This window comes from Candoia aspera, chromosome 1 (assembly GCF_035149785.1).
Source record: "Candoia aspera isolate rCanAsp1 chromosome 1, rCanAsp1.hap2, whole genome shotgun sequence".
NCBI lineage: Eukaryota > Metazoa > Chordata > Lepidosauria > Squamata > Boidae > Candoia > Candoia aspera.
Window position 1 is genome coordinate 69,862,228 of NC_086153.1, and position 13,138 is coordinate 69,875,365.

Here is a 13,138-nt window from a genome sequence, read left to right on the forward strand (position 1 = left end):
TAAAGTTTTACAGAGCAGATTTTCCTCATTATCTTTGGAGATGTTTCAAAATACAGTACATGACGAATCAAAATGCAAAGAACATATTACCTTTATAATATCGGGGTTATTGGCTATCTTTAACAGCTTGCAAGACTTGCCTAAGCCAATACCATGAATTGACGGAAGGTAGTCACAGCCAGACAGAATACACATGTAACGGAACTTCTCTTCTGTAAAGACGTCACCAAGCTGTTTGCACATTCCTAGCCGAGCTTGATCAATTTCTAAGCCGTTTCCAAACTTGTCAATTTTCAGAAACACCTTGAAATACAAACAAAATCATGAATGTGTGTGTATGTACATACGAGTGTGTCTGTGTCTACACACACACACACACACACACAAAGGAGCATCCACAAGGTGGATCAACTGCATAAAAATGGCAGGAGTTTTCAAACTCCTGCTCTTTTTCAATGTGCATGCAAAAAGGAAAGGGGCTTTGATTGCCCTAGGGGTGCCCACCACTTCAATGCTATTGAACATTCCTATATTTATGTAGTATGGGTTTTATCTTGTTTTTTTCAATATACTCCACGTTTCTTTACATTAAGTGTATGGGTCTTTTCTTCCCTTTTTGTCACAGCTGAAAGCCTAATCTCACCTCACCTCGGATATGGTCAAATCTTCCTTGAAAATCATTTTGTCAAATGCCTGCCAAGGGATATCAGTAAACATCAACAAGGCTTATATGACACTTTGGTAGCATTTTGAGAACTTTGCATAAACTAACTATACTATACACAGCATGCAGTACTGTGCAGTGCCTCTACTGCAGAGGGCAGAAGGAAGGGCTAAGGACAAAAGATACTCATCTAAGATTTCATGTGACTTCATGGGTCATAGTTTGTACTGTTGGCACTGCACACTAGGAAGGTTATTGGCACATTTTTGATGTAAGGAAACATAAGCAAACTGATGCAAGACTTTGGAGGGTTTTACAGTTGGAACAAATAAGCAGGTAACTAAGAAATTAGAGCCCCACTATACAATGTTATTTAGCTTTAAGCCTAACAAGAAATTAACTACACAGCAATTAGCAGAGCATCCTATTTTATATGCCCTTATCACACATACTTCTAAGTATAGGGTGGAGATGATGTAAAAAGTAGTGGCAAAGAGGCGCACCACAAATTAAAAGTCCCCAGTTTTATTCTAACTTCTGCCACAAATTCTCTAACTGGTCTTAATAAATTATGCTTTCTCAACATAATAGTCACCTACCTTTTGTAAGGATAACATCAAAATCAAATATTTCAAGTGCACACGTATGTACCTGTACAAGCTCATGTGTGCATATGCACAAACATACAAAATTCTGAATTCCACTTCAGAAATACTAAGTCTCAGATCTAAACATATGAAAGAAAGAACTCTCCCACACATAAAACAAGCAAAACATAAGCATCCATGCTGGTCTGTATGCTGCCAGTTTCTAAACCATGTTTAAAAGATGCTCCTGGCTCCTTTTAGACTGATTGTTCAAGTCTGCTTTGACTGTGGGTCACAACTGATGATGTAAAACTTGGCCATATCTAAGGCTGGCAAGTGAGGGGAATGCAAAGGTAGATGAGCAAGTGAAGGCCCTGCACTGGACCATAGAGGATTAAGGAGATGGCTTTCCATGCAGATTGACTACCTTTTTGCATCCAAAAGCGAGGAGATCAGAATCCTCTGTAATTATAGCTTGGACCATGCCAGTTTTGTTAAGATAGGCTAATTGAGCATCAGCTTCATATGGTGCAACAAGACAGTCTATTCCTTGGGCTCGGGCAGCCTGCAAATAAACAAACAAAAAACAATGCAACATTCAGAATGCTCATTAAAATACCATACATTAACATATAAGGTTACTTAGTAATAAATGAAACTGTTTAGCTACTTAAACATGGTAGTATTTGTCCTAAGCTCAAAGTCCAGCTTTCTAGGACCCCAGTTGTAATATTCAAGTTGTAGCTCATTGGATAAATCACATGCTAAAGGTGGAGCTTCCTGTACACAACTAATACGAATCTAATCTGATCTAAACTAATCCAACTGCTGTATGGACCAAGGCAGGGCGCACTTTTGGTTTTTAAGATACCAAGAAGTTACAGTATCAGCAATCACATTGCAATAGGGACTTTTAAAATTTTCTAACAGAAGTTGCCAATTAAATTGCTCCTACTGGGCAAAATCAGGCAAACTTTCAAGTGGCCTTTCAGCTTTAACTTTTCAAATAATTTTAGTCCCACAGCCAGCATTAATATGGTTAGAAAAACAGTAGCAGCACTAAAATATCAGTGTCTTGTATTCACGAATTACACTCTCTCTATATTTTCTAGTCCTCATAACCAGCTTCTACCATTTATTTAGTTGCAGAAATATGGATTTTTTCCCCCCACAGGCTTGGCCCATAAAACCCTGGGGGGACACCCACCTCCTTAGTGGCTGGGGGACATGCTGCTGGTCTAACCCACATTGGAGAGATAGAGAAGAGGAATGAGGAAAGAAAACAAGAACTACAAAGCCTGTTGGCATTTGCCATCCTTGTAACCTAAATACATCTCCAGTTCTAAAAGAAACTACTCATACCAGGTTATTAACGGCCCATAAATTTTCATATGCAGTGTTACACACAGTTCTCACAAAACTTGCAAACAGCCACTAGACAGTACACTTTAGACTGCAGATGGATCTCACATAAATCAATCCCTCTTCATACAAAAAATTATCCACATTGAAAATTAGATGTCAGAAGAATTTTATGCTAGATTTGTAGCCCATTTAGTAATGTAAAGTCACACCTGCAGTTAAAAGTGATACACCTGAACTGCAGATTAATCTACTCAGTATTAGGCCTTATATATACCCCAGATAGATAGGGAAAAAAGGGGGGGAGAGATACCCCCCCAGCTATGTTATTAAACTTTTCAATTTAGTAAGCATGGAAAAATGCTTTTGTCTTAAATGGTATACTTTATTACAGATTCCCACTAAAGTATGTGGTTTAGGTTACAATAAAATAAACACAATTCTAGTCACTGTTTGGCTTTAGACTGAATTATGCAAGCTTAAGGCTGATAGCAAAGGCAAATATTTTAAGCAAGACATGTAAAATGGGATTCATAATGGACAACCTGCTAATGTAAATAATACTTACTTTAATCACTTCACAAGCCATTGCATGTGTAACATTAATGCTGCGAGCAAAGCATTCTCTTGCTTCTGATAATTTCCCTTCCCGGAGAAGTTGTTTTCCTTTTAGGAGATTTGCTTGTCGTTTTCTTCAAAGTAACATAATAAATCCATTCTCTAAGAGTCCCATAATCATAACAAACAAGCAAGCAGAACAAATATTGTGCTATTCTCCCCCAAAATATCCTTACATTTTTTAAGGTTTCCTATATAAACACTTAAAAATCAGATATAAAAGGTAATATTCAACAAACAATATAAATTAACTCCAGTAATAGTTCATTCATTGCTATAGCTTATACAAAAACAAACAAACCCTTTTGTCCTAAAGGTCATCAAATTACATGAAATTAAAGTGCTAATTCTAAATACATGAGAAGCAATGTCAATGCTTATGACTTCCAGTGGGGGATTGGCAACTTGAGATGTGTCTCCATGAGCTCCATGGTTGACCTGGGAACACAGACTTTTTTGAGCTCAGGCAGGATTTCCTAGAGCCTAGAAGTATTCTCCGGATTAAGGAGAACCCCAGGAATTACCTCATTTGTCCTCCAGATGGCTGGAAGCAGCCAAAAGACCCCAAAACAGTGTTTCACAATCAACTGGTAAACTAGCAGCTGGGAGGCAGGGATTGCTATCATTTCCTAAGCTGTGTAGAAGCCTTAAACAGACTCAAAAGCTGCCTACCCCATTTCTAAAACACCTTTTTCTTTTTAAATTATTATTAAGGAGAGGCTCTTTGCAACAAAGAAATGTGGAATCTCTTGGTGGTTTTCATTACTTTTGGAAGTTATTCCAATGTGGTTAATTTGGATATATATATATATATATATATATATATATATATATATATACACACACTCTTTTTTCTTTTTAAATATTATTGTTGGATTTAAAGACATTTGCCTGTTTACTGTTACTTTTTTCAAAGTTTGAAGGATTACAAAAGAATTACCCACTTCATTGAATTTGCGGAGCTGAGTTTTGATCTATCCGCTTTCTCGTGAAAACAGCTTTATCTTTATTTTTCTACCCCCGCTGATTAACTCTTTCTTTCTGAAAGACAGTCTTTTGTCTTACATCCTGAGGCACTAGAGAGTGTCATAAGGTTCCATGGAGGGATATGGAAGATTTTAAAGATATTTTGAAGGAGCTGTACCTTAAGATTACTTATGCTTTGGACCATCTCTTAGAAAGTTATTTGGAATATAAGGTCCCAGTCTCAAAGAAAAAAATGAGGAGTAATGCCCCAAAGCCAAAAAGTGAAGGGAAGAAGATTCACCTCTGGAATGTTAATTTTGAAGAAAGAAAAGCTTTGGGTGTAAAAGGAACGGAAATGGCTGCATTCTCGGAATATCTAGATCAAAGACAAGATTTCAGCCTCTAGGGATGGGAGGTCCTTGAAGATGAGTTGGACTTCACAAGGCAGGCCAAGGATTGCAAAGAGAAAGCCTTGTGTGTAACAGTGAGATATATAAATGCCTTAGTTTACTTCAAAGTGGGTTAACTGTTTAATTGTGCTTATTAGGCTGGTCTTTTAAAGGTTTAGACAGATGTTTTTGCTTTTGGGATAATGAATTTACCTTGGGTAAAAGGATATTATAAGGTTATTGTTTAAATATGTAATGATGGAGATATAATGTTTAACTATATAAATGCTTTGGTTAGGAGTAAAATTGTAATGAAGGATGTTTAACTATATATATGCTTTGGTTAGGAGTAAAATTGTAATGAGGAAGGATAATATTGATTATCTGTCTATTAAGGGGGATTTTTTATGTAATAAAAATGTTTTTCATATATATATATCCATTTCAAGGGAAAAATAGTGTTTTAGAGGAAATGTTACACTGAGAATGGAAATGTTTTATAGAAGTAATGCTCATTCTAGTTTGAACCAGAGTAAGAGATTGATATTGACTTATTTGTATCTTTGCTGTAGAAAGTTGGACGTTAGTATGTATTACGTAGTATGTAGTCTTGTTTTGCATTTTCACACTTTTTAGTTCCTTTTTTCTCTTGCAGTATACTTTATTTCATTTCTTGTAGTTTTTATGCATTTGTTGCAAAACTTAATAAAGCTTTATTTTAAAAAAAGAAGCAAAGTCAATGCTAACTGTGCTCGCTCATTTAAAGAAACAACACATAAACTACAGACTAAAGTTTACATTGATTTTAATAGTAAACTGCTGCATTAACTTTCTTTGTAATGAGTTGATTTCTAGAAAGTTTTCTCATCTCATCTAGCTGTAGCACCATTTGGGAAGCTGAAAAAGCATCCTTGAAGAAGGAATGGCCCATCAGCCACTTCCGCATAATTGCCACGGTAACTCTTTGGCTGTGTCCATGAGGTCACCAGGAGTTAAGCTCCAAAGGAGACTCTACCTTAATCATCTTACTGAATTAAATGCATCCCAGTTTGGGACTATGTCTTAAAGACTTTTGTGTACACGCCAAGTACTTCAGTCATTTCCCATTTCCAGTTTCAACTGCAGATTCTTGTATTATGTAGAGGCTTTTGCAACAGGTTCTACAACTTTCTGGATGGTTTTTCCAGAAGGAGGAGATAGTTAAGATACATTCTGAGGAAACTGTATTTAGACCTTTGGGTTCAATACAGCAGACTCTCAGTTAACCGGAACTCAAGCAACCGGCACTCTCAAGGAACCGGCACAAAAATCAAATCGGAAAAAAACCGGCACTCCCAAGTAACCAGAAAAAAAATCTGTATCTCTCTGCTGCCATCTAGTGGGTATTAGGGTTTAACACTCACTCTCAAGCAACCAGAAACTACATTTATCTGGCATCTACCAATCCCCGTGGGTGCCGGTTAACTGAGTCTACTGTATTAAGCTACTCTGTAAAACTGAATTGACAGAAACTAAGCACATAAGCACCTTAGTCCTTAAAACAGAAATCCTAATCTGAATTTCACTAGGGGAATGTTTGCTTTAGTTTCATAAATTTGCCTCTTACTAAGTCATGCGTCATTGTTTTCATATGGAAGCTTCATTAATTAAAGCCCTCCTGTAAATTATTATTAACCACCTTTACTGATTTTAAGAACTTTTAATAGCAGTCTTCAAACCAGTTTAAATTTGTAACAAAACAGCAAAAACATGTAAAGCATGGCTTTTGGAATTCTTTCTAACCTCTTTATCAAGCAGTAGCTATAGGAAGTTTGTATTTTCTCTGTCACAAAATAAAACATATGCTCTTTGTGTGTGCTTCCACTCCCCCTTTTGTTCCATCTGTGTGTTTGGGTGCATTTGGAAGCGTAGTGCAGACTGTGTGTGCGCGTGCACACATGGATGTGTGGGAGGACCCAATCAGATTGGTTGCTGTGTGTTGTAAATGCTTACTCTTCCCTGGTGCTTCATCTGCAATGTGTGCGCACTAGGAAGCCCAAGGCGTTCTGCATATACTCCTCTCTGGGTTACATGACCAAAAGTGAGGACAGCTTAGAACAGTGTTTTTCAACCCTGGCGATGCTAAGATATGTGGACTTCAATTCCTAGAATTCTGGGAGTTGAAGTCCACACATCTTAGAGTTGTTCCTTGCATAGGAATGCCTTAGGGATTTTATTCCCTCTGCAATGCCCAGCCAGGTCCAGCCCATTTTGATCTCAGTCTTTCTTTGCTGATCTGTCCCTTCATACATATTGGGTCCTACTGTGTTTTTGAAGAATTATCCTGCTAGAGGACAAAGTCCCGATTTCTTTCCAACATTCTGTTGGGTTGGAAAGATTACAAAAAAAAAAAAAAGAACATCCCCAATTTCTTAGTAAATACAAACATAACTTACTCCCTTCTTGCTTTTTCAACTTCCTTTTTTGAAGGCAGAGTACATCCATCAAATACTAGAATTGGTTTAACTCCAAACGATAAAAGCATATCAACAAGTTTCACGCAATAAACTACATATCTGTGGAAAGAAACACGAGCATCATACTTTTGTCATGACATCTTAAAACATAAAATACGGTTTGCATAACAAGGCCAACTTCCCTTTGCAACAACAAAATGGCCACTAGATTAGGATAGCAAAGTGATCAGATGATGCTGCAGTTTATACCAGAGTATCTTCAGCAAAGGATCATTACCTTGCCGTGTTGCTGGAGCTTGAGCACTTCAGTGATGCCATGAGCTAAACTGTGAAGGGCCACCCAAGATGGGAAGGTCATGACAGAGAGGTCAGACTAAGTGCGATCCCTGGGGAAGGTAATGGCAACCCACCCCAGTATTCTTGCCATGAAAACTCAATGGATCAGTACAACCAGAGATATGTCGGTATACCATCGGAAGATGAGACCCCCAGGTTGGAAGATGGTCAAAATGCTACTGGGGAGGAACAGAGGATGAGTTCAACTAGCCCCAGACGTGATTATGCAGCTAGCTCAAAGCCGAAAGGACGGCTAGCGGCCGACGGTGCTGGTGGTGAACGGCAAATCCGATGTTCTAAGGATCAACACACCATTGGAACCTGGAATGTAAGATCTATGATCCAGGGCAAATTGGATGTGGTTATTGGTGAGATGTCAAGATTAAAGATAGACATTTTGGGCATCAGTGAACTGAAATGGACTGGAATGGGCCACTTCACATCAGATGACCACCAGATCTACTACTGTGGACAAGAGGACCACAGAAGAAATGGAGTAGCCTTCATAATTAATAGTCAAGTGGCTAAAGCAGTGCTTGGATACAATCCAAAAAATGACAGAATGATCTCAATTCGAATTCAGGGCAAGCCATCTAACATCACAGTGATCCAAATATACGCCCCAACCACAGATGCTGAAGCAGCTGAACTAGATCGGTTCTATGAGGATCTGCAGCACCTACTGGACAACACACCTAAAAGAGATGTTATTTTCATCACAGGAGACTGGAATGCTAAAGTGGGCAGTCAAATGACACCTGGAATTACAGGTAAGCATGGCCTGGGTGAACAAAACGAAGCAGGACATAGGCTGATAGAATTTTGCCAAGACAATTCACTCTGCATAACAAACACTCTCTTCCTAAGAGACGGCTTTATACATGGACTTCACCAGATGGACAACACCGAAATCAGATTGACTACATCCTTTGCAGCCAAAGGTGGCGGACATCTATACAGTTGGTAAAAACAAGACCTAGAGCTGACTGTAGTTCAGATCACGAACTTCTTCTTGCGCAATTTACGATCAGACTAAAGAGATTAGGGAAGACGCACAGATCAGCTAGATATGAGCTCACTAATATTCCTAAGGAATATGCAGTGGAGGTGAAGAATAGATTTAAGGGACTAGATTTAGTAGATAGGGTCCCGGAAGAACTCTGGACAGAAGTTTGCAGCATTGTTCAGGAGGCAGCAACAAAATACATCCCAAAGAAAGAGAAAACCAAGAAGGCAAAATGGCTGTCTGCTGAGACACTAGAAGTAGCCCAAGAAAGAAGGAAAGCAAAAGGCAACAGTGATAGGGGGAGATATGCCCAATTAAATGCAAAATTCCAGAGGTTAGCCAGAAGAGATAAGGAATTATTTTTAAACAAGCAATGCACCGAAGTGGAAGAAGACAATAGAATAGGAAGGACAAGAGACCTCTTCCAGAAAATTAGAAGCATTGGAGGTAAATTCCAGGCCAAAATGGGTATGATCAAAAACAAAGATGGCAAGGACCTAACAGAAGAAGAAGAGATCAAGAAAAGGTGGCAAGAATATACAGAAGACCTGTATAGGAAGGATAACAATATCGGGGATAGCTTTGACGGTGTGGTCAGTGAGCTAGAGCCAGATATCCTGAAGAGTGAGTTTGAATGGTCCTTAAGAAGCATTGCTAATAACAAGGCAGCAGCAGATGACGGCATCCCAGCTGAACTGTTCAAAATCTTGCAAGATGATGCTGTCAAGGTGAAGCATGCTACATGCCAGCAAATTTGGAAAACACAGGAATGGCCATCAGACTGGAAAAAATCAACTTATATCCACATAGCAAAAAAGGGAAACACTAAAGAATGTTCAAACTATCGAACAGTGGCACTCACTTCACATGCCAGTAAGGTAATGCTCAAGATCCTGCAAGGTAGACTTCAGCAATTCATGGAGCGAGAATTGCCAGATGCACAAGCTGGGTTTAGAAAAGGCAGAGGAACTAGGGACCAAATTGCCAATATCTGCTGGATAATGGAAAAAGCCAGGAAGTTTCAGAAAAACATCTATTTCTGTTTTATTGACTATTCTAAAGCCTTTGACTGTGTGGACCATAACAAATTGTGGCAAGTTCTTAGCGGTATGGGGATACCAAGTCATCTTGTCTGCCTCCTGAGGAATCTGTATAACGACCAAGTAGCAACAGTAAGAACAGACCACGGAACAACGGACTGGTTTAAGATTGGGAAAGGAGTACGGCAGGGCTGTATACTCTCACCCTACCTATTCAACTTGTATGCAGAACACATCATGCAATATGCTGGGCTTGAGGAATCCAAGGCTGGAGTTAAAATCGCTGGAAGAAACATTAACAATCTCAGATATGCAGATGATACCACTTTGATGGCTGAAAGTGAAGAGGAACTGAGGAGCCTTATGATGAAGGTGAAAGAAGAAAGTGCAAAAGCTGGCTTGCAGCTAAACCTCAAAAAAACCAAGATTATGGCAACCAGCTTGATTGATAACCGGTAAATAGAGGGAGAAAATGTAGAAGCAGTGAAACACTTTGTATTTCTAGATGCAACGATTACTGCAGATGCTGACTGCAGTCAGGAAATCAGAAGAAGCTTAATCCTTGGAAGAAGAGCACTGACAAATCTTGATAAAGTAGTTAAGAGCAGAGACATCACACTGACAACAAAGGTCCGCATAGTTAAAGCAATGGTGTTCCCCGTAGTAACATATGGCTGCAAGAGCTGGACCATAAGGAAGGCTGAGAGAAGGAAGATAGATGCTTTTGAACTGTGGTGTTGGAGGAAAATTCTGAGACTGCCTTGGATTGCAAGATCAAACTAGTCCATACTCCAGGAAATAAAGCCAGACTGCTTACTTGAGGGAATGATATTCAAGGCAAAACTGAAATACTTTGGCCACATAATAAGAAGACAGGACACCCTGGAGAAGATGCTGATGCTGGGGAGAGTGGAAGGCAAAAGGAAGAGGGGCCGACCAAGGGCAAGACGGATGGATGATATTCTAGAAGTGAGGGACTCGACCTTGGGGGAGTTGGGGGTGTTGACGACTGACAGGAAGCTCTGGTGTGGGCTGGTCCATGAAGTCACAAAGAGTCGGAAGTGACTGAACGAATAAACAACAAAATCTTAACATATTTTGCCTAGACAACTACTTAGCTTACAGAGGTAAATGAAGAATGTCACCCCTCTGACTTAATTAACTGTACTAAACACATTCTACAGGTCCTACAAGAGAAAAACATTATTTCATCTTGTATATCAATTTAAGCAAATCCTATGGATTAAAAAAGATTAAGCTCCATATATACTTAATATACCCATACTTTCCTCTCTTTCTTACTTATGGAATACACTGACAGATAGCATTTATTCAGCTCTCAGAAATGAGACTATCTTTCCCATACAGTGAACTCTGTATTTCAAATTAATGATTACAATTCACAGTCTATTTGCCTCAGAACAGGCCACCAAATCCAAACCACCAAATTAGTTACTTAGATACAAAGGGGTTATAAGGCTGGGCAAACTGCAACCAATACACATCTCTCATTTGTAACCCAAGCACCCTGAGTTTGTGCCCAAAACTTGGTGAAGAAATGGCAGATTTTTTTGCCACCACAATTTTTGGCAGGAGAACATCTAAGTAAGCATGGAAACGGAAAGATTTTGTGATACAAAAGACATAAATGTCTACCCTTTAAAGCTGGCAAGTACAGTCAAAAGCATACCACTGAAATTTCGCGGCAAAATCACCAAATTTTGGCAGCATGAATTTTCATGTGAAATGCTAAAATGAGACTGTAAAAGAGTGCACCAAGCCACAATGAGCAGAAACATCCAGCTTTAAATACCACCCCCCCACCCCCCCAAATCTTCGAAGCCATGAAAATGAGCCTGGCCTCCCCAGGGATGTCACAAGAAAGCTTCCTGCAATCTTCCAGCTGATTTAGAAGCTGGTTAAAGCCTGTAGGCTAAAAATGGTTATCATATAACCACACCACAACATCCTTTACTATTTTACGCAGTCAAATTTCTTTGAACGTACTGGTCTGTGGCTTCTCCTTTTGCTAGCTTTTCTGCACACGCGTAGGCTCCTTTGTGTAGCCAGCAGTAAGTGTCCACAGCAACTACTTGTCCTTTGTACTTCTTTACGTGACTAGGTTGAGCTGCCTCCTTGATAAACTGCAGCAAACCATGGATTCCCATTGTACTGTATCAGTAGGATTCTGCAAGCAAAGCAAGGAAACACAAAGCCAACAGATCTGTAATTGTTCTTGAGTCGGGGCAGGAAACTTTACAGCACACATCAATAAGACCTGCAAAATGGCAATAGATCTAGCTCAAAAGAGGCTCTTTAGCACCCTCACCAAGATTTGAAGAAACTGATATTAAATATTGGTTGCACTGTACAGAACATAAATAAAGAATCAGCAGCTGGTTATGCCTGCATAACTACGCACTCTGCTTTATGTATGTACAGTAAGTGAGGTAACAGAGGCTGAGAAACTGCTATCAACATATCCACAAAACCTACGTGTTATAGCATGCATCAACATATCAACACATGGCAGCTTGCACTCATATTCACTTGTGTTGAGAATTGTTTTTGTTGCATGGGGTTTTGTGACATTAGAATCAATTCCAGGACAATAGATCACCATAGCTGCAAGAAATATTCTCATCTCCAGTTCATAGCTTTCACTCTTTTCATGTTCTCCAGAATCTGTAAAATCCTATGATCTGACATAGTTTGGAAAATAATTAGCAGTAACACAACATCTAAGGAAAAGCTGACAGCTATTCACCTTATTTTGAAAGCTGCTGAATTACTTTTTCATGTCCAAGTTGTTATTTTTCTCTAATTCCTACTCACCATCCTTATCCCACTAACACCTAGGAGGATAATCCCCAAGTTTAAATTTAACCTGTAAAATAACACAAACAAATTACCAACCCCTTCATCGGAGAGCTGGTGGGGGAGGAGAAGTGTACTAAAGAGGATAAATTCCTTCCTCTGAACCAGATGTTCTCTGCAAATAAAGTTTTACCCAGAGCTGCAGATTCTGAAGCAGCAAGCCATGTAATAAATGGCAGTGAAATCAACGGATTTAAAGAACCTTACGGTACTAGGTAAAAGATTGAAGAGTTCTTTTTTCCTCCATCAAAATTCTTACCCGCTCCTTTAAAGTCAAAGGGTAACCCGCACTTCGTCTCTTTGCATTTAATCAGCCAAATAGACAAAGCCACAACGTCTCTTTACTAAAACACAGGCCACGAGTAACGTCTACTGTGCTTTGGGGCGGGAATATCCCCGGGGACGAGCTCCGCTTCCCTTTAATGAAGGGAGGTATCTCGCCTAGCTCTCGATGTTGGGAAATCCAAAGCCCGTGAAAGAAAAATCAGGTGCCCTCTCTTGCCCCCAGTACCTGGTGAGAAAGCGGAGCACAATTGCTAGCGATCGGGGCAGCGGTGAACTGTCACCGGGCGAGACGCTTCTACCCCCTCGACAAAAGCAACCAAGCGCGCGAACCTTTCAAGCCGCGCGCGCTTCCCAAGCCCCACCTCGCCCCCGCCCTCCTCGCGAGAACGAGGAGAAGGAAGTCGAGGGACCGTTCAGACTACATCATCCAGCATGCCGCGCGGCCGAAGGAATCCCTACCGAGCCTGCCCGATACTCTTCGCTGCATCTTGGGCGTTGTAGTGCAAGCGTTTCTTTACGCGAGGCAGTAGGAAAGGACTTGGAAGACAGGTG

General features: G+C 39.9%; 1 protein-coding gene across 1 annotated transcript in view; it reads right to left on the minus strand.

The window, feature by feature from the left end:
- Positions 1-11,609, minus strand: part of EXO1 (exonuclease 1) — a 28,779-nt gene extending 17,170 nt beyond the window's left edge. Inside the window, exons 1-5 of the mRNA XM_063306321.1 lie at positions 11,432-11,609; positions 7,022-7,141; positions 3,182-3,305; positions 1,679-1,816; positions 91-303 (exon numbers count right to left, since the gene is read on the minus strand). Of these exons, the coding sequence (XP_063162391.1) occupies positions 91-303; positions 1,679-1,816; positions 3,182-3,305; positions 7,022-7,141; positions 11,432-11,592 (756 nt within the window). The 5' untranslated portion in view covers positions 11,593-11,609. The remainder of the gene's footprint in view (positions 1-90; positions 304-1,678; positions 1,817-3,181; positions 3,306-7,021; positions 7,142-11,431) is intronic.
- Positions 11,610-13,138: the final 1,529 nt, after the last annotated feature.